Source organism: Oryza glaberrima, chromosome 5 (assembly GCF_000147395.1).
Source record: "Oryza glaberrima chromosome 5, OglaRS2, whole genome shotgun sequence".
Taxonomy (NCBI): Eukaryota; Viridiplantae; Streptophyta; class Magnoliopsida; order Poales; family Poaceae; genus Oryza; species Oryza glaberrima.
This window is the reverse complement of record NC_068330.1, coordinates 24,657,764-24,680,169: the sequence shown is the minus strand read 5'-3', so window position 1 is coordinate 24,680,169 and position 22,406 is coordinate 24,657,764. Positions and strand designations below refer to the sequence as shown.

Sequence of the window (22,406 nt, the reverse complement as noted above, 5' to 3'; positions counted from 1 at the left end):
CATTTATTTAGGGGATTTGTTCAAAGTATGTAACATGTATATATAATTCATTTTGAGGCCTTTTGCAGGCCATTAGAAATGAATATCGGAGAGGTTAAATTTGTACTGTACACGTAATCATCGTCTGTCAATTTGCCTTTTTTTTACTACATCCGGTTAGCAGGGATATTAAAAAATTATGTAGAATTAATTGAAGGAAGATCGTAATTAATTGGTTGAGAAAAGAAAATAGGTGAAAAAATTAAATAGGGAATGGTTGTGATTGGTTGAGAGGAAAGAGTGAGTGAAGAAATAGCTTCGTTTTGAGACAAAATTATTATGCTAGAAGTACATCTTTGAACGGAGGAATTACATCCATAATCAGCTAATTAATAATCTAGCATGAATACAATAAATAAAGGAGTAGTAATACCTACGGAACATAGATCAGTATACACAAGCTAGAGTGAAGTTTACTCTTTAATTTATGGACATTTTCTAAGGACATATTTTTAGCACCGAAAACTCGATCAAATTCTTAGCAATGACGACTGGCTTATATTCCATCAAAAACCAACGCAGCTAACCATTCACATGCATAGGATTATACACTTAACACAATTCATACGAGCTACTCACCTCTCATGCTCGTGCTAGTAGCTGTTTACTGGATGCACCTAGCGCGCTTGTATATGGATAATTTTATCATCTTTAAAAAGATACCAGAATATATCATATTTTTTAGTATAAAATTTGTTACCTACACAAACATTAAGTATATCAAGGTATAAAATTATGTAGTGTAAATTTTAGGTACCTTAAGAGAAAAACTATTAAATTCTCTTTCGTGATACGTGCTATATATTTCTCACTCGCAACATTGTTTTCACTTGAGCTCTACGCCCGAATCTTGATGTAAGCATATGGTGGCTAGCTAGGTGCTAAAAAGACTTTCCCGCTGTTTACTTTACTGACGACAAAGCTTCGCTTTTAATTCTGAGGAAGCGAGCGAGTGATGTTAAACATGTACAGAGAGTTGGTCTGCGTAGCCCAGCCCTGGCTCTGGCTGCCGTTGCCCTGTGCCTGTCTGCCTGCCTGCTAGCTAACCTCACCGGTGAAAGCTAAGCTAGCACGGATGTGGATTTTCATCCCTCGAGGACACATCCCCTCGTTTTTGCATGTCATCTAAATAGTTACCAAAAAATTAAAAAAAAATGACAACATAGATTAATACTAAATATATCACTCCACAAACATGCAAGACCAAATTCAACTTCTACAAGTTGCTACAATAATAACAAATTAAACTGAAAATAGTTATCACACATTCGACTATATTTGTTATTTTTGTTACAACTTGTAGAAATTGAATTTAAATTTGCATGTTTGTGGAGTAATATATTTCATATTAATATATGTTGATAATTTTTTAATAATTTTTGACTATTTAGGTGACATGCACAAAACGAGAAGATATACTGAGGGATGATTTCACTTTCCCAGCTAGCAGCACACACGCACGAGCACACTGTACGGGAGAAGCTAGCCAGCAGCTGCCCTACACGAAACGTATGCATGCATGCCATTGTTCTTGTGTTCCCCTGCGTCCACAGTGTGCAAATTAACTCATGCATATGCATTCAAGTGCGCGAAAAGGCTCTGAATCTGCATGCATGCGCCCTGCAGACCATACCAATGTTTTCGTTTCCCTTCCTGCCTCTCTCTGAATCCCACAGCGTGTGCAGTTTTCAGCAGACCATCCATGCACGCCGTGCATGTATACATGTTCAGAGTTCAGGCTTCAAAGAGAGTCCAAAAGTTTCAGTGCTTGCAATGATAGATTTATGTGGTTTACTCCACTGGTTATTGCATCAAAATTAAAACCGTCATGCATGTTGCTGTTTGATCAGACGAGCAAAACACGTACAGTACTACACGACAGTGATTTTAAGTAGACATGTACGTACTGAATGAAATAACAGATCGATGAAGGTTGCTAGCTAGCTATTACCAAACTACTGAGCGAATTACTAATTAACTTAGAATCTCTTAGATGATCGATGATTCGATCGCATGCAGCAAGCATGATCAGTGCCGAATTGTGGATGTAATCAAGGTAATACTGCTTCAATGCACAGCTTCCTCAGATACCTGCATGCATAAGAAAGTACATAAAAATGATAAATAAATTAAGCCACATATTAATTAGAGTAATTTTATAGTACTTAATAGGTATTAATATTTTTAATGCAAATTTTGATATCTTTTAATAATACTGAAGATAATGAGAGTTACCAAATTTTACATTAGAAAATATGATAACTTCTCTTTATAACGACTGTAAAGTCACTCAATTAATTAGCTCGAGAAAATGCTAGTTAATTTTTTGATTATTTATTAGCACGACACATTATATGAGTTAATGTGAGCAAATTGAGGTTTAATTACCAGCACGTAGTAGGTCGCGCCCTGCTGCAGCGGCTCGACGGTGACGCCGGAGTCGTCGACGAGCACCGTCTCGCCGCTGTAGCGCACCAGCACGGCCGCCTCGCCGAACATCTTCACGTTGAGGTGCATCGTCGCCGGGAAGCTGTAGCTCGTGGTCTTGGTGCACATCGTCTCGTCGTCGCGGCTCACCGCCACCACCGTCGCCGAGGGCGGCGGCGGCGCCGCCCCTCCCTGCAGCAACCCAGCATCCAACAGCCCTGCAGCTTGCAAGGAATTGTATTTTCAAACCAAACTTTAATTAAACCTATATATTCAAACCAAATTTAATTAACATCTTTAGGACTCCGGGATGTCATGACATATGTATATATATATATAGGCTTACACGAACTGAAAACACAACAACTAGTCCAATTGGTCATTCAGATCCTTTGCATGAAATTTAGAGAAATTTTAGAGGAAAAAATATTACTATTAGAATATAGTTGCAAGGAGAGATGAAGATTGAAGATAGACGATGGTGTATTGAGCTTACATTTGAAATCCTCAAAAAAAAAATCAAGGATATAAAAATTTTCGCTCAAAAACTTCAAACCAAAGGGCGGCATATGGGAAAAATTCATATACTTCAATCCTATATAAAACTCTCCTATTCCAAACCTCAAACCAATAATCTGATCTGTGCATGCAAAAAGTCAGTCTGCTATTCAAACCTCTGGCAAGTTTATGACTGCCAAAAAGCTAGCATATCTATGCATGCGGAAATCCAAACCAGAGAGAGAGGAGATGTTGAAAGCATCTTTTTGAGAAGAAGGATGCCATGCACACGTCCAATCTCGGAACAAACGCCCTGAAAGATAGAGCTACCAGCTTTCAAGTCAAGTGTTTGCTTGGAGATCGAGCAGCAACAACCAAGAAGAGAGGATTTTGATTGAGCACCGTCGCCTTCAATCCTTTCAACAACGTACGCATGCAAATTGATCAAAAAAGCCTTCGATAGATCTTTTTACCCCAACCCCACCCCGGTATCGCCTCTTGAAAAGAAGCACTGCGACATGACCATACAAGGGTGCCATTTATGATCTCGATCCACGTCCCAGACCTAAGCTGGACTACGACACTGTTGATCGATACTCCACTCTTTGTTCTGTCTCATGATTAATTTATCCATCTATTTTTTCAGTTTGTTTTTTATAAATATTTTATAGCATCTAATCTCTTCTCATACTGTACAATGGATATGAATTTTCATCCTCGAGGGGACGTCCTCGTTATTTACATGTCATTTAAATAGTTATAAAACTTTTTTAAAAAGATTTATAGACCAAATTCAACTTCTATAAGTTAAAAAAAACAAAATAAGTTATATTTGTTATTTTTGTTACAACTTGTAGAAGTTGAATTTTAACTTGCATATTTATAAAATGATATATTTTATATTAATCTATCTTACCAAATTTTTTTATGACTATTTAGATGGCATACACAAAACGATGGGATAACTCTCGAGGGATATGAAATCACTTTCATATTGTACAAATACATGATCATGCATGACCCTTTAATTTCTCAGTTAATATCTAGGTTCTCTCGGTTAGCTTATGGTTCTACTATGCATGTGAACTGTGAACAAGGCAACAACCAACAAGCTAGCTGTACTTATCCAGGTTACGAAGTCTTTTGTGAGACGAAGTTACAACTACTGTACTACACTCCTAGATGCTCAAGATGCATAACGTGTTCTGTGCTTAATTTGCTGTTGTTTTCATGACATAAAAGTGTTCATTTGGAATACACCCAAAATGTGTGTGGAATGTAGGAGTACCATATATATAGATATGTGCATGCATGGTCTATGTCTATCCGTCTATGTGATGCTTTCCCATCAAGAAATTGAACAGCCAATATAATTACTCTTTCTTAGTGAAACCATCCATATTTGTCCACTCTTGGGGGGCTAGAACAGCTCACAGTTATCGGCCCTTTCTATGCTATAGTTTCAACAGCCTAGATCTACGCGTGCATGCATATGCATATAACACACATACAAGCTGCCAAGTCCCCCTCTACCCTTCTGTCATGGAAATGTCCCTCTTTGCATCAACAGCTAGCGTATATGCTGCATATAGCATGACAAGATCGGTGCATGGAACAGGAGATTTTTACATAGCCTAACCTTGTCTCATTGCCTGCAACCATGCATGCGTACATATGTAGCTGTTGGCATTCCGATGTGATCGCAAGATCGAGATTGGAGCCAACCGTGTACTACATATAAACGCCCACTGTTGTGGCTGCACGCAATGCAACACAATCCAATGCTGCAACTGTTCAAAGCTAACACACAAAAGGACACGTTGTTGCACTGTCTCTAGCCATTACTCGAATCATCAGGGCGGCAAGAGTACTCTCTGCTTTCTCCAATTATGCCAAGGCTTGCTAGAGCCAAGGTTGCAGGTAGATCGAGACAGGCCATAGCTAGCCATGGCCATGGCCATGCATGCACAACGTTTCATGCACTACACCAAGCTGAGCTGAGCTTGGTGGTGACCCCCCGTGAGGAGACACTTCTATGCACATGCTTACAAACATGAACAATGCAAACTGCTGAGCTAGCATCCAATCCATGCATATGATAACCAACAAAAAAGGGAAGAGACAAGTTGTACTAGCTATGGCCAGAGTATAGTACTCCATCCATCCAAAATATAAACATTTTTGGCATATTGTCAAGTCAAATATTTTTAATTTTGACTATTAATTGATAGCAAAATAATAGAAATATCAACCACGTAAAATTGATATTATTAAATTTATCATTAAATAATTTATTATAATATGCAACTTATTTTATTTAAAACATCTTACTTTTATATAGATATTATTGGTCAAAGTAGCATCTCGAAGATCGTGTCAGAATAAAAAATGATTATATCTTGAGATGGGGGAAGCAGTAGCAGTAGTAGTACGACTTGCAACATGACCATGAATGTGCTATGCATGGCTAGTTGTTCCAATTGAACTTTGTTTTGCAGGGGCATCCGTGCATGCATGAACATAGTACTAATAATTAAACATACCTTGCAACTGATCAGCGAGTGCAGAGCTTGTAGCGACGACGTTGCTCGGCGTCGCAGCAGCAGTGGTGGTGAATGGAAGGATCATGGCCGCCGTACTAGCATCTGCAGCCGAGACAGCATCATGCACAGGAGAGGCAAGATGATGATGATGATGATGATGTGGTGCCGGATTTGCAGCAGCAGTGACGCCGATGCCGTAGTGCAGTAACCCCAGCCTCGCCTTCTCGTCGTCCCTGTTCACGGCGCTCACCGCGTCGGTGCAGCTCATGTCGTCCATGGAATGGTGGTCGAACACCTTGGAGGGGTTGGAGCAGGTGATCATCATGTCGTCCATGGTCTCTTGCTGATGCTGCCCTAGTGCCTCGTTGCATAGGCCGAGGAGCACGCTGGGTGAGATCGTCGATGGGTGGGTGGTGATCGCTGCCGGGGTTTGCGTGTGGGACGACGAGCCGAGGACGCCGCCGAGCTCCGTCGCCGGCATGTACTGGCTCGCCGGCCACTGCAGGAGGAGCGACGACGACTCCGGTGAGGTGATGAGCTGATCATCACGTGCCAGCGGCGTGGGATGGCTATGGTAGTAGAGCTGGCACGCGGGCAGCTGGGTCGTCGGCGCCGGCGCCGGCGAGAAAAGGTCGATGGCGGCTGACGTCAGCAGCGCGGCAGCAGCTGGTTTCACCGACTTGCTGGACCCGGAGGAGCGGTCGGAGGAGGAGGACGAGGAGGAGGTCGCGGCGAGGAGATGGCGCCGCGGCGGCGTCAAGGGCGCCGCCGCCGCTGCAGAGGGGAGTACGATGTTCGTCGACGGCGGCGCCGACGCGCGCGGCAGGGCGGCGGCGCGGCCGTGGTGGTGGTGGTGGCCGGCGGCGCGCAGCTTGTTCTTGGTGCGGGACTTGCGGTTCTGGAACCAGTAGAAGACGTTGGCGTCGCCGACCTGGCCGTACTCCTGCAGCTGCAGGCGGATGCGGCGGATCTCGTCGCGCGGCGGGTTCACCATCCCGGAGTTGAAGATCCCCTCCAGTATCCTTATCTGCTCCGGCCTCGGGTTCCACCGCGGCTTCGGCTCCGGATTCCTCGTCCCCTCCTCACACCCTGCAAATTACACCGATCAAATTAACCAAGAACTCCCCAAAGAAACCCTAACCTAGGCAAGAACTGAACAGTGACATGCATGTACTACCTGAGGAGAGCAAGGAGGGCTTGCCGTTGCCGGTGGTCGCAGCAGTAGGTGGCGAGAGGAGGAAGGAAGAGGACGAGCTGCCGTTGCCGTTCATGTCAGGCTGCTGCTGCTGCTGGATGTTGCAGGCAAGATTGGACCTGAACATGCTCGGCCAGTGCCTGTTCGGTGAGGCCATGCTGCTGCTGCTGGCGATCGAGATATGCTTTGCAACGAACGAACGATCAAATCAGATGGATGGATGATGGCGAGATGATGAGAGAGGGAGTAGGGGGCCGGCCGGCCGGTGTGTGTCGTCGTCTACAGCTCTGAACTCTGAAGTCTGTAGAAGAACAGTGAGGGGGAAGAAAAGAACCCTATGGATCTGGCTATGGCTCTCTTCCTGTGTAGTATTCCTGTCTCTGCTGAAGCTAAGCTTATAATGGCCTCACCTACCCCAGTACATGTGTGCAGGGTTACACAGCACAGTTAATTAATGCCATCACTCTTCCTCCTTCCTTTTGTTTTGCTCCCTTGGACTACTTGATGTGCACCTTGGGGAGCTAGATCAGTGATGGCTGATGAGATGGGGGAGGTGTTGAATTTTGTTGCATAGACTAAGTACATGAAGAGTGAAAGCTATTGGGAAGCTTGTGGTAGCTAAGAGCTTCTCCGAGAATCATGTGTTGTTCCTAACCGTTCAGCTTTTCGTCAAGATTATGAAAAATTGTAGTTGTAGAACTCAAAAAAATACATGAGAATCCATAAGATGGTTTTCGTTTTCTCCATTCTCACAAGCTGAATTCTCTTCGGCTGCTTCTTAGACTCTAGAGCTCTCCGTCAAACAGTCCTGTAGTAATTGAAATGATACATTATTGCAGCGTAAAAATGGTTGTGGATATGTGGAATAATGGATGGGGAACTATTTTAAACTCTCGTAAGGACATCACCTCATTGTTTACATGTCATACAGATGGTTATAATTTTTTAAAAAAATTCAACAAGACAGATTAATATGTTATGAATCACTCCACAAATATGTAAAGTCAAATTTAACTCATACAAATTGCAACAAAAAATAAATTTGATTGCGTATATATGTTAACTGACTAACCATAGTTTAATTTTTTTTCGTTGCAACTTGTAGAAATTAGATTTTAACTTGCATCTCTATAGAATGATTTATTACATATTAATTTATCTTGTTATTTTTTTTTAAATATTTTCATAATCATTTGGATGGCATGTAAACAACTAAAAGATATCCTCTTAAGCATTGTTCGGTTTAGAGGGGACAATTGAAAGGGAATAATTCCACACCACAATAGGTATGGAATTAGTCTCCTCTCCGATCCCTCTCTCATATAAATTAACCGAAGAAGCCCTAATAGTTTAGAATCCACTCCCATCATGGATACAAACATGCATTGCCTGCCTACACTGTTGATAGCTTGGTGGCTATATCAGGTAAGGAAGTACGCGCTAGTAGGTGTGATTGATTCGTCCAGTTCGATCGTCAAGCAAGGAAGACAAGGCAAATGACTTTCTGCCTGGCCTTCTATTAGTACCCGTACTTTTGCATGGGAGAATATCAGGAGGTGCTAGAGATTAACCCCAATCGCAACTACTATTCGTACCACCGTATCTGTATCACTGGATCAAGGAGTTTCTAAAATTTGTTTTGAAACGTTGTGTTTTGTTTCTGTGTCAGACTGTCAGTAGCGTTCATCAGTTCATTTTGTTTTTGGCATGGTCTGTACCATCCATCATCTGGCACTGTTCGTTGAACTCTCAACGCCGCGGTTAACTGACGGAAGGTGACATGGAATCAGTTGGGGGCAAAAAAAAAAAAAAAAACCGAAATGCAGTAATGGTTAGAAGCTGAAAAGGAAAATCAGAATGCTTTTTTGATATGGCCTGGCAAAAAAATAAAAGAAAGAAAGAAGAGAGAGTAACTAGTATTACGGCAAAAAAAAAAAAAACTGATATATTTCCTCTGAGTCTATCTGATAATGCAATGATAGGACTAGGCCTGGTTTAGTTCTAAACTTTTTCTTCAAACTTTCAACTTTTTCATCACATCAAAACTTTTCTACACACGTAAAATTCTAACTTTTCCATCACATTGTTCCAATTTTAAACAAACTTTTAATTTTGACGTGAACTAAACACACCCTAGGTCCCGACCGATAGATCAAGTCTGCTGCGAACAATTTGGAGATTTATCACTTATCAGCACCATCTTCTGATATGCATACCCTTCTCTCACCGTAGACCTTCCAGTGAAAGGTCAAAACGTGCATGTACAGCGTCAATCCCATCCCATCTTACCATGCTCTCTCCTAGTCCCTCTCCCCTTCAATTCAGCGTAGCTGCACACGCGAAAGAGAGCACATCGATCAACGTCTCTCCCTTCCAGCAGCAGACGGAGACCGACCGATCGATCGAGATCGATAGGATTCTACCACGTACTACTCCCGTTTCCTCTCGCAGTCGCACGCAGCAAGAGTCAGCAATTGCAAGCACGGTCTCTCAGTCTCCGTCATAGTCATCATCCGATGGTTTCTTGTTGGTATTAAATGGCAATGTGGGGGATATATAATGTATGACGATATGGAGAACGGGAGGCCGGGAGAAGTGCCGGGCATGCAGGCCGGCGAGTGAAGACGAGATGCAATGCATACTTCGACGGATACGCAGTGGGTGCAGTAGAGTATTGTAATCGATCATGGATGCAGCTGGTGTGCAGAAACTGCAGACCTGCGCTGCAGAGGGAGAGGGAGAGGGAGAGTAAATGATGGCCTACGATACGAGCCGAGGGAAAACCGGAGGTAGCCAGGCCGGATCTCACGCACGCACGCACGCGCGCCCGTTTGCTTCTTCCCTCCCTTCCGCGGTGGGCGACCGAGGAGGAGGCCTTCTGATTGGGGTCGGAGTAATTGCGGAGCAGCGCGATTCCGGGCACCGCACCATCCGCACGCACCCGTGCGCGTACGTGTGATGCGCGCGTACGTACGTGTGCGTGTCTTGCAGTGGCATTGACTCGAGGTGGATGCGATACACGGCCACACGGCGCGCGGGTCCGTGGGTGGCTGGGTGGGTACGTGCACGTTTGCACGGTGTTCTTTTTTCCCCGGTATCTTTGGGTCTCGTCGAAGTTGGTTCGTTCACGGTTCATCCGTGCATAGGGATGAACTACGGAAATTCTCGATCGATCAAGCACTACTTTTTATATTAGGTACCGTTTTTAACCATATCATTTTTTTTATTTTTACATTTTATTTTTTTCTAATATTTTTTTTATCATATTAATATCAATACTTAGTAGTAGTTAAAATAGTAAATATAATCAATTACCGGTTGATCGAGAATCGTTTCTAAAGAGATGCTACTGATTCTCATTCCGTTTTCACCCGGCTGTGCGTGCACAACCGATCGATCTTTGGGCTGGCTGGGCCGGCCCATAACAGCGTGTTCACCATGGCAGCATGCATATGCAAGGATGCAGCCACGGCGAAGCTAGGCAGCGTGCCATTTTGCTGAAGTGCCTGACAGGCTTGCCTCCTTTGGGCGAGACACGAATTGGGACTGCCTTTTGGGGGACCAGGACCACAGCCATGGCAATGGAATGCCCATTGCCAATGCACACATATATACATGGGGATTTGGGCACGTCGGGACGAAGGAACGACCAACCCGGCCGGGCCACCCCTACTCCAGTACACCATTCAAGCCATCCGCGTCGGGAATCTCCCTGCCTGTTGCCGTGCCAGACGCGACATTTTTTTTTGTTCCTGTAGTACAGTAGTACGTGGGAGGCAGGCAAATTAACACACATCGTTAACGTACGTTTACCTCCTTCCTTCCTGGCTGCAGTGAAGCGCTCGCTAGCTGGATCGAGTTAGTGTCGACTGAAATTGTGATCTGTATAGTATGTATATATTCTCATGCATGCAGCTAAATACAGGTAGAGGAGCACCAACTGCTAACCACCACATGGGTTGCCCAAGTAAATACTTCCGGGGAACACATGAATGCTTGCATGGCCAGATACGTTTGGGAAATCGCTGTGTAGCATTTTATACTAGTACTACCGTGTATTACTATACTCCTACTATATGTACATACATACTCTGCATACAACAATGTGGCGTAAGATGATACACGGCCAGGAAAGAAACAGAAAAGGCGCAGGCAGGCAAGCACCAAATGCGTCCACATGCGGCACGGCCCATGACGCGGAATCCTCTCTGCTCCATGCATTTCGATCTCGCCACAGCGTAATTTTTGTTACTCCAAATTGAATGATCGATCCATGAGTTGATCCGTGGCACGGAAAACTTTATCTTGTCTGGTAGCGATCGTGTGCCGGTACTCTCGATCGTCCGAATTTTTCTTTTTCGTCTTCAATTCGGTGCGCGGTGGTACGTGGTACGTAGCACGCAGCCAACAACAAGCAAGCGTGTTCCAAACTTCGTAGCACAATTCTCACTTTGCCGCGCGCTGCCGCGTTGCTGATGCGACCTGGTATCGGTTTGTTCTGAGCGAGAGAGACTTTTCGATTTCTCGACGTCGACAACCTTCACTCGGCGCAGCTTCAGACGCGTTTCGCTTGCCGTATGTATAACCCTGCGAAAACGCCCGAAAATTACCCCCAAACGAGCCAATTTTTTTTCTGTGATTTGACACACGCGATTAAGGTGCCGTTGGTTTCTACCGAAGATAGAGGTGAGGTTAGGATAGAAAAAACCATTAGCATATAATTAAATAAGTTTTAATTTTTACAAAACTAAAAAAATGTATTTATCTATTATTTAAAATTAACTTCTAAACAAAATGTACCGTTTATTAATTTAAACCTTTCGCTATGTAGTCACTGCATACCGGCTCTGTTCCATATGGAGTTGTGGAGACATATTTTTGTTGCAAGCAAAACGAGAAATCTCATTAGCATAATATTAATTAAGTATTAACTATTATAAATTAAAAATGAATTTGTTTGCTTTTTAAAAACAATTTCTATATAGAATTTTTTTGTCAAAAACATACCATTTATTGAAAAATGTGCTAACGGAAAACGAGGTAGTTGAAGTTTTGAGTAGAGAAAAAGAACTAGACCTAAGTTCTTTTTCTAAGTGCTTGCGTTGGACTTTTTTTTTCATATTTGATTGAACTTTTTTCTTTGCATATAGCAAAACTTTTTTAAAAAACTCCATATAGCAAAACTTAGTGCGATAATATTTAAATCCTTCTCAACATTTCTATCCGTGGAATCAAGTATTTAATTTTGGTAAAACAACATTGATGGCTCACATTTTCTGATTCGGTTAAGCACGCGTACTAGAGTGATTTTTGCAATAAATTTGAGTAAGTTGATGAACATTTGTAACAAAATAACTTGTGATATAATATATCATTAGTAACAAAATAATTTATGAGATCCTCCCTTCTTGTCCAGATTCACCCAAAATCCCTTATATTATGAGATAGATGGAGTAGTTTTTGCAATTTAACTTAGGGTGAGTTTGAGGAGAAGGTGATTGACGAGATTGGGAAGATACGCAAAACGAGGTGAGCCATTAGCTCATGATTAATTGAGTATTAATTAGTTTAAATTTCAAAAATGGATTAATATGATTTTTAAAAGCAACTTTCCTATAGGAATTTTTTTTTAAAACACATCATTTAGTAGTTTAGAAAGCGTGCGTGTGGAAAACGAGATGTTATCTCTCTCAATGTTACCCGAAGGAACGCAGCCTTAGTTTGAAAGAAAACGTGGCCCAACCCAACCGCGTCCGCATCAGGCAGGAGGCAGCCTGCCAGCCACCACCACCGCGTCTCGTAACGTTTCGCACACACACACACACAAAAAACGACCAAAACGAGCCGTTTTTGCCCGTGAATTTTCGGCGTGCGCGCGACTAACCCAACCCAACCCCAACCCCAACCAACTGCATTCCCTTCCCGCACAAACAAAGCCACCCAAAAAAGTGGGGGAGAGGAGAGAAACCGAGATCGATCCGCACCCACCGCGACAAACGCTCTCCCCTCCCCTCCCCCTCCGCCCTTCGCTCCCATCCGCTCCGCCCCCTCGCCGCGCAGCGCCGGCGGCGAGAAGGTTGAGTTCGTGGGGGGTGTGACCGAACGATGGCGTACCGGGCGGACGACGACTACGACTACCTCTTCAAGGTGGTGCTCATCGGGGACTCCGGGGTCGGGAAGTCGAACCTGCTGTCCCGCTTCACGCGCAACGAGTTCAGCCTCGAGTCCAAGTCCACCATCGGCGTCGAGTTCGCCACCCGCAGCATCCACGTCGACGACAAGGTCGTCAAGGCCCAGATCTGGGACACCGCCGGGCAAGAAAGGTAAACACCACCCCAGATCCGCCTGTGCCCCCGCGAGCTCCGCTCATCCTGATCTGCTTGTTAGATTAGGCTAGGCCATTCGTTAATCGTTGGCGATTAGTGGGTTTCTCTCGTGTGGATCTCTGATTTCGGGTGATATTTAATTGCCGCGCTCGTATGATTGGCGTGATTAAATCCTTGTGTAGGATTAAGAAGAAGAGTGATAATTTGGCATTCTTTCAATTCATAGACTTCCTTGATTACAGCCTAAAATGCCCCAGGCCATGACATTTTTATATAAATTTTAAGATATTGTAGGCAAAGATTGTGTAGGACCAGGCATTGGCATAGATTATCATAGGAAATTGTTATTGTACAGACATCTAGATTATCATGGAGTTAGGAAGTGTGTAGATTGGGGACAAAAAGTTCTTTATGGCCAATGCCCTGTGCTGAACAGTTAGATTGATGGAGTCATGGAGTATGCGGCATATTATTGCCTGCTGTGCTTGATGGAATGTTGTTTCATGCGCTTTTGCTGTTTATTAATTAGTTCCTGCACAGCAAATTATCATAATTTTGTGTTGCTTCTGTAGATATCGAGCTATTACAAGCGCATACTATCGCGGAGCAGTAGGGGCGCTCGTTGTCTATGATGTCACGCGACATGTCACCTTTGAGAATGTGGAGAGGTGGATGAGGGAGCTCAAGGATCACACGGACGCCAACATCGTGATCATGCTTGTGGGGAACAAGGCAGATTTGCGCCACCTTAGGGCTGTCTCGACTGAGGATGCGAAAGCATTTGCTGAGAAAGAGAACACTTTCTTCATGGAGACGTCGGCCCTGGAGTCAATGAATGTGGAGAATGCCTTCACTGAAGTGCTCACCCAGATATATCATGTAGTGAGCAAGAAGGCTCTTGACATCGGCGATGACCCAGCTGCACCACCAAAGGGGCAGACCATCAATGTTGGTGGCAAAGATGATGTCTCTGCAGTGAAAAAGTCTGCTTGTTGTTCATCAGCGTAGATCCAAAGGACTTGACAAACATGGAGATACCCGAGGTGGTTGATACTATGCAGTAGGACACAGGATGTTATTGCATTCGTAGACCTCATCTGTATTCATGTGTTACTAAGTGTCTCCTTCGTTTTGCCATTTGAAACATTAATTCATTCAGGACATAATCTTGCCGGTATAGTTTAGGGATATGAAATTGTGAGGCCGTCAGATTTTCATACAGGCCATTTGTTTGCTTCTATTATGGTTTGACCGCTTGATTTATTTATATGTTGCTGTCTATTTTTCAGTAGCACAGTTCATTGTCTGTACAGTTTCTCTCTTCTGCTAGCTAGACTGCTACTCATGAATTTTTTGCTGCTACAGTTATCTAGTTCTTTTCATGCTTGCTTTGCATTGTATCCGTAATGCTGTACATTTGACATGGAACAATCAAAATGTTCTCAGTTTATCACATAGAAAATTGTTTGGTTTGAGGATTCAGGCCATCTAGGATGAAGATCCATCGTGGGATCATTCTTTAAATATATTGAGGAATGAAGTGATGAACAAACCTGTTTTATTCCTCGCACGAAACAAACAATTTAGAATCAAATGGTCAATTGACCATCTCAATCCTCAAACCAAACAGCCGATTGGTTAAACAAAAAAAAAATACATGGGAACAATTAAATACCTGCATGAATGATTATTCGCACATTTAAAACAAAGATTGCCCTGCTATAGAATTATCACTCCAGAGCTGAGAAACTCCTTTAGTTCTTTGAATTTCACAATGTACAGAAGAACTACAAGTTCTCTTTTTTCTTTTTGGGAAAAGAATAAAGATAAATATCATGTACAATAAAAAGGGAAAAATTGAGCGATCTAATAGCTATGCCATGATGATAGCTGTTCGCGCATCATGGAACATTTAATGTCTAAAACAATCTACAAGATGAGCGATTCTCACTGTACAGCTTTAGGTATCACAACAACGGAAATACAGGCACAACCATTATCCAGCATGTCTTATGTACAAAACTGAGCTGAATGTTTGTTGCTGCAAATGACCAATAAATGTTATTGGCATCCATCATCCGTTTCTTCTATCAGCTGGCAAAGCTGTTGTTTTGCAGATGGGGCACAGGTTCTTCACCATCAGCCACCCTTTTATGCACATCGCATGGTACTTGTGACCACAACCAAGGGTTCCAACGAGTTCTTTAGCCTCATATTCCTCCTACATAGCAAAGAGCAAACTCCCTTTTTAAACATAAAATATGTATTGGCTGCAAATGTATATTTAACTACTTTGCTGTCAAATGTCAAAACTAACTGGATATATGTACACTATCTTACGCAAAAGTAGTGTTTCTAAAAATAGTGAGTGAAGCTTATCATTATTGTGGAACAATTGTGGTATTGATCATGCATCTGATAGCTAGTGATATACAAATTTATATACAGTAGTGGAAACTACAATAGATTAATGACAAAGGAGGAAGACCTGGCAGATTATGCAAGCATCCTTCTCCACAGAAGACTGATCAGGCATGCAATCAGCGTCCGGGACATAAGAACTTGACTTCAAATTTTCCTCAATGTAGCTTTCTGTAAAACCACTATTAACATTTCCAATCCGCTCCTCCAACGCTACAAGCTCCTGTAGGAGAAGAAAGCAAATAAATCTATCAACTAAATGTAACCCACAACCCAAATGTGCTAACATTCCATTCCATACCTCATAAGTCATGCTGTCTACATCAAGCCGCATATCTCTATGTTCATCAATAACTCCTGCTTCATACAATCTCGAAAGATCCACGAACGGAGCATTCTATAGAGACAAATTTATTACTTCATATATCCGTATAAATGGGAAATGAATTACAAAATGGCTCACAAATGGGAAACAAATAAAGCTTCCTTTATCGAAAAAAAGAGAGTAGGCATGCAGCTTCAGTGAGCCAACTCCAAGGATACCATTTTTCATGTACATGGTATGCATAGCGAAAAAAAAAAACAACTGAGCATTAGGTACTTAATTTCCAAACTAGGGTCAGCAGGTTGCCAGGCACAGCAATAGGCAGATTATATACCCCGCAATGAAAACTATATGTTTTCATTTATTTTGTAGGAAAAGGTATACAAGATAAAAAGGTTGCAGGGAAAAGTCAGATATGGTATATGGTTTGCTAAGAAAGCGAGGGAATTTAATTTCTGGAACATGACAGCCAATGTATGTTTAAATCATTTCACAAGGAAAAAAAAAAACCTTAAAAGGTTTCAAAAACTATGAATTGTACCAGGAACAATATCAGGTGATATTTTTCAACTAAATTCTGATATCCTTTAAATTTAGTATTGTCCAGTTTGAAAAACAGGAACTGTTGAAAAAACAGTGATCAGATATATCATCCAGCATCAATCATCTAATTAGTTATATATGCCATTGTTCTATGAGGAAAACAGAGGAAATGTGAATCACCTCATATGGCTGAATTCTCGAACTCCCAGCATTAACTTGGTTTGCTAAAGATGGCTGAGCTGTAGGCCCAAAGGTATGCCCAGAATTGGATGAAATTGCCAGAATTCTTGGATCCAAGGGGAGGCCATTGCCAGAAGGGTGATGCAATAAATTGTTACTGAGGCAATGTTGATGAGGTACTTGCATTTGGATATGATTAAATAGAGCAGGATGCTGCATGCTATTCAGAGGATTTTGGTGGAAATGGGGCAGAGGCCCATAAAAATTGGCAAAAGGGCCAGCTTGGTATCCCTGAAGACCTCCATTTGGCATGTCTATGGTTCCAGAATGAACAAATCCACCTGTTGAAAGCAAGGTTTTCCAATTACAAATTCAAATCACACTCACTTCACTATTTTCTATTCTATTCCCAATTCACAATTTTAGCAATCCAAATCCACTGCTAACCATAAAATGATCCCTCAAACCATCATTTTAAAAAATATCATAACTTCCACTTGATCTATTTACAAGGTTTACTTACCTGGAGGATTAGCCGCTGCATTGCCATGTTCCCACTGTGGTACTCCACCAGTTCTGCTTGCCTGTGCAATCCATGCATTGTATTGGCTCATGTGACCAGCTGGAAATACATAATTGCCATGATGCACCAATTCTGGATGTGAAGCCATCGAATTGGAATTGTTCAGTGAATCTGCAGAAGAGTACTCTGGTGGATTGGAAACTCCAGTGCTGGGTAGGATATTTGCTTCAAATGAAGCGTTCCATGACCTATGTGAAGGATTTGGAGGCACATAAGCAGATGAGCTTGAGCTTGCAAAACTATTAACAAAATGATGGCCACCCACAAGTAATGCATTTTTCCTCTTGATAAATTCCCTGACACTGTCACAAAAATTGCCACTGCTGCCGTTTTCATCCATGGATCCTTGAGCAAGTTGATGATATAAAGGCAGTAGTAGTGGATTGCCCAATCCAAAACTTTGAATAGGAGGAACATATCTGTTCACTGCTGTTGTTGATATGCAGGGGTTGTACATAGTAGATGGGAACACAGAACTTGAAGCAACACCCACATGTGGGTATGGATTCTGAACATGCTGGTGCTGAAGATTAATGCTCTCATAGTGACTCCGGAAATCAGTATTTCCTGGAACTCCAACAGCAACTTGCACACTCAGGTTAGATAAGTTGCTCCCAGCACCTCCATGATAGAAACTTTCAGGTTGAACTTGGTTTTCAGGACTGGCAACTTGATGTGTCCACACCATATTTCTTTGTAACATAATTGATTAAGGAGAAGTACAGCGAGTTTGGTCAACTATTATGCTTTATCATCACCTATCCTGCAAACTGGAGTAACAAACATGATTAGCATGCAATGCAGTGCAATCCAAGACGCGTAAGTAGACATGCAAAATGCAAGGAAAGACTTTGTACTTCAGAAAATTTAGAGAAGAAGACACATTTGGCTGATCTTGATTCTTGAGGCACCTCAACTACTTCACCAAAGCATTACAAAGTTCTATTTTGCCAGTTCGCCACTAAAGTAACAGAAATGTTTGTCCAGTTTCTCACTGAAAAGATTAAGTTGAGGCCATGTACTAATGGAAGCATACCACCTTATGGCCTGTGGAATATATCATTTCGCAGAAATATATTGAAGTTTCAACTCCAGAGTTATGTTCTGACATCATCGGCCATCCACTATGAACTGTGGTGATTGCACTTGCCCCTAAACATAACCATGTTTCCCATATATGGAATTGTTTGGCCGGCTATCGTTGAAACAAAACCCTCCCTCTCTCCCTTAACCATTTAATCATAAAATTATTCCTCCATATATTTCTACAAGTGAAATCTTTCAACTGATCCGAACATTAACTATGAACAATTTATCTCAATTACCACCAATATAATCAAGTACTGGTTATGCATTGTTAGGCTACTCATTTATTAACCTACATGCAGGATATTATGTTCGAAAAGGAGCATCTACAAAATCTCCAACTGAATGACATTGATCATTAAATGCAGTATTTACATGTTAACCAGGAATGGAAGGCATACCCAAAAGAGGCTTGGATTTTAAGTGAATATAACATAGATTGATTTAGGAAGAAATGGGCAAAAAGAGATTTGATTGGGTTTATTCCTAACCTAGTTCTCAATTACTCACCTTTCCAGTCTCTCGAATAATGTGCAGTAGCACATGGAACCTGACTAATAAAAACACAACAATCAAGAGATCACTCCAGAAGGCAGTACCCGATTGACTGCCCAGGACCAAAGACCCCCTGTGTTGCTACAGCTAGCTAGGCTTACGGAGGCACACTAACTCTGATGGTCATGCATCGCCACCGCCTGAATTGCTTGAATGCTGATCCCATCCATGTACCGAACCCCAGGTAGACTGGTTACTGCCTCTTACTGACAAATAGGTGCTGAGTCTGCTAACCGGTGACCACCTAGCGACGTCCAGTTAGTACCTTCGTTTCCTAATTCCTCATGTCCGTATTGTTTTCAAACATCTGTAATCCCGTATATTAAGTCTCCAGTATAACCAACAATCCCAACAGTGAACCTCAAAGGCATCAAGTATGATGTCCTCTAGCATGGTCGGAAACTTGGTATGCGAACAACTGCTGCTATAACATGGGCTATTTATACTGGAGTTGCTTGGTATCAGTGGAATCTCAGGATTTGATCACATTTTGGTGAACTGTACAGTTGATAACAACATACTACAACATAAAATATGCCATTCTGCCATAAGACTTCAGCCTAGTAAAACCCCACATTGGTCTAGTAATACAAGGTTAGTAAGGTTTCGTTGCAAAGGGCTAGTTGATTAGTTAGATCATCTGTCCTGCAAAACAAGCAACATACTTGATTACCTCGTACTTCAAATCCAGGTTAAAAAAAGTTCAATCAGATGAGTAGCATGAAAGGGTGGAAGCAAAACTAAAATATGCAACATTGAGTGTTGGCAATAGCAGGAGATTGACACTAAATGAAATCCAGCTTCGGGATATATCTGTTGAAAAATCTACATATTTGTAGAAATAAAGAACACTATTAACTTAGACCTAAAAGCTCGAATATGCCAAAAGCAGACACATCTAACACATTTGATAGACAGGTCTATCTCAAGTAGAAGGTTCAGGATTCTTAAGGCATAAGATTTACAATATACTATGATAGCATGATTTACAAAACCATTTCCTATAAAAAGCATACACCAAGTCCAAAAAATTTCTTCACTTTTGTTGCCTCCTTCAGTTATACTTCCTCCGTTTCATATTATAAGACTTTCTAACATTACCCACATTCATATATATGTTAATGAATCTAGACATATATGTGTGCTTAGATTCATTAACATCTCTATGAATGTGGGCAATGCTAGAAAGTCTTATAACCTGAAACGGATGGAGTATATTGCAAAGTTCAATTATCGAGTTTCCCATCTTCCACTCCAAGAGTATGCCACACAGCAGTTGAATGGCAGGTACGTACATATATGTTACCAGATAACCTTCCTAACCAAACTGTCCTCAACTGCAGCCGTTGTGCTGGCGAGTGGCGACCCATGTAATTTAGTAATTTCTATATCACATACTAATGTTAACTTTATAAACTCAAGAAACATGACTGAAAAACATTGACATGAATTCATGTGTTAGATGGTGAATCATCACTTTCAGATTCATAGTTTACACTCCAATGAATTGTTTATAGTATTGGAGAGATATATTGACAAACATCAATGACACAATGATCACATGCTTTGATGAGTAACACCAAGGCATAAAAAATTATGTGTATTAAATTTCCTATAGCTGGAAGCAAAAACTAATAAACAATAATGATCAGAGACATATTTATTTGTTACATTAAGATACATCTACATGGATACATTCATTTTCATCTACAAACAAACAACAGACATACCATGAATAACCATAAGAAAATCTTGATCTTGATGGGTGTCAATGTTGATAAAAATTATATCCAAATCAGAGGATGAATATGTAACAAATCTAATGCCTTTAAAATAACATTTATATGACAACAATAAAATGGCATTACCAATAAAGCAAGCATATGAGTGTTCTAATTTTGGAAGGCTTTGAATAAGAGAAAAACAATATACTTCAAAGTAGTAGTACTCCATCTCATCGTAAAAGAAACAGTTAACAACATAATAAATTTCTCTTATACCTTATGCACATGTATCAAGCATAGAATAAAACTGGAGTATATCTAAAAGCCTTGGTGAATCCATGACTAAATGCTCTGTGTGCTCAATATCTTAGAAATTTTAATAACTTTGTGGGCTCAAAATGTATAGGGATATGAAGGAGGCAAGGCACATAACAGTTGACATCTGAGATAATTTGCTATATCTGAAAAGAGTAAAATGACAATGTGCAGCCATCTGAATAATCAACTCTATAGATATCATACCACAGTGTAAATAAGAGACTGGGTAAGCAAATTGCAATCAAAAGAAAAAATGAGTCACTATTATTTACTTGCGTCAATCAAAGGGTCCAAGGCAATGTGTTACTTATTAACTTAAGCCATTCTTGCAGTAAAATCAAATACTCAGTCAACAGCGCTGTTGCATATACAATGTAATCCATTGTGAAACCACCTATGAACCATAAGAACGCAGTTGCATAAAACAAAAAAGAAGGCAATTCTGAGGCTGCTGCTCTCATATAGACTGATATTTCAAGTTTTGAACAACATTACCCACAAAGACACACTTATCCAATCCACAGTATCTCCTCCTAACTATGCATTTGAGAGTTATTCCGCACAGAAGTTTTCTAAAGTATTAATGACATGAAACTATTATCACAACTCCATTTTTCCATAAAAGCACCAGAACTGTACCCAAAAAAGGACTAGTTTCATGCATTTTTTCCCCCTGAGAAAACCAATTCTTATCATGCTCATCTAAATAATGGTTCATCTACTGGCGACAATTTTAAGAAGCCTAAAGAAAAAATCACTTCAACTGACAACCCACAAGAAAGTGACCAAAGTATAAGTGTCTCATAATACATTTAAGCATTACATAGTATAAGCACAGAAAACTTCCACATAAAACCACACTCAACTCACCAAAACAATACACGTTATCAGTGGTAACTCATAGCTGTCAAAGTTTATCTTCCATTCACCCTCCGAACTAAAAGTTGCTCACTAATCAGTGGCGGATCCAACTTGGAATAAGTTGAACCCCCCAAACTTTTGTGGAGGAAAAACAAGCTGTATTAAGGTTAAGGCTCCGAAATTAAGAGAAAAGCTTCTTCCAGATCTAGAAGAGAAGCTAGGGTTAACGCGAGCAAAATCGAGACAAGAGTGGGCGGAAGGGACGGATGAGCGAGGAAGAGGATGCGGATGCTCACCAGGATGCAGCGCGACGACGGCGCCTCTTCCCTCTTCCCTGCTCTGCTCGCGAGATGGGGATCGGCGCAGGCGAGGCGAGACGTACGGGAGACACTCGAGGCACAATGATTTTGGACGCTGATATTTTCCTCTCTCTTTTTTAACTTCCTCCAACCCCCAAAATGATTATATTTCTAAAGTTTTTGGACATATTCAAACAATATATACACAAATAACTATAATAACCCTACCTACCTACGTAAGACAAAAATAAAGATTGATATAGATAACGATGAAAACGGGGGCGGATATAGGAGTATGATAGTTAGGACTAGACGCTACCCCTATGTCCAGATATCCATTAAAATTGTACTTTAAAATTATAAAAAAGGAAGAATAAAACAAATTTATGTAGATTATTCTAGTTCAGCCCTATTCTTGAGCATTAGATGAAAAGATGAGACAACAGGACACAAGTTATCCTCATCCAAATATATATTTTTCAT

At 41.4% G+C, this 22,406-nt stretch overlaps 3 protein-coding genes across 5 annotated transcripts; 1 reads left to right on the top strand and 2 right to left on the bottom strand.

Moving 5' to 3' along the window:
* Nucleotides 1-1,850: 1,850 nt before the first annotated feature.
* On the bottom strand, nt 1,851-7,022 carry LOC127772832 (WUSCHEL-related homeobox 12). The gene is made up of 4 exons (XM_052298812.1): nt 6,685-7,022; nt 5,508-6,596; nt 2,428-2,684; nt 1,851-2,130 (listed from the first exon to the last, which is right to left on the bottom strand). Exons 1-4 carry the CDS (start codon nt 6,857-6,859, stop codon nt 2,107-2,109), a joined length of 1,545 nt encoding a protein of 514 aa, XP_052154772.1. The 5' UTR covers nt 6,860-7,022; the 3' UTR covers nt 1,851-2,106.
* Nucleotides 7,023-12,610: 5,588 nt separating this feature from the next.
* Nucleotides 12,611-14,335, top strand: LOC127772834 (ras-related protein RABA1f). Its single transcript, XM_052298818.1, has 2 exons — nt 12,611-13,025; nt 13,601-14,335. Exons 1-2 carry the CDS (start codon nt 12,808-12,810, stop codon nt 14,034-14,036), a joined length of 654 nt encoding a protein of 217 aa, XP_052154778.1. The 5' UTR covers nt 12,611-12,807; the 3' UTR covers nt 14,037-14,335.
* A 435-nt stretch (nt 14,336-14,770) lies between these two features.
* On the bottom strand, nt 14,771-22,076 carry LOC127772833 (probable E3 ubiquitin-protein ligase ZFP1). 3 transcript variants are annotated; one of them, XM_052298816.1, is made up of 7 exons: nt 21,921-22,076; nt 18,677-19,366; nt 17,021-17,850; nt 16,498-16,838; nt 15,751-15,846; nt 15,517-15,672; nt 14,771-15,249 (listed from the first exon to the last, which is right to left on the bottom strand). In XM_052298816.1, exons 3-7 carry the CDS (start codon nt 17,781-17,783, stop codon nt 15,103-15,105), a joined length of 1,503 nt encoding a protein of 500 aa, XP_052154776.1. In that variant the 5' UTR covers nt 17,784-17,850; nt 18,677-19,366; nt 21,921-22,076; the 3' UTR covers nt 14,771-15,102. The 3 variants fall into 3 exon arrangements, with proteins under 3 accessions (XP_052154776.1, XP_052154777.1, XP_052154775.1); XM_052298817.1 differs by having other exon boundaries at nt 18,677-19,361; XM_052298815.1 differs by lacking the exon at nt 18,677-19,366.
* Nucleotides 22,077-22,406: the final 330 nt, after the last annotated feature.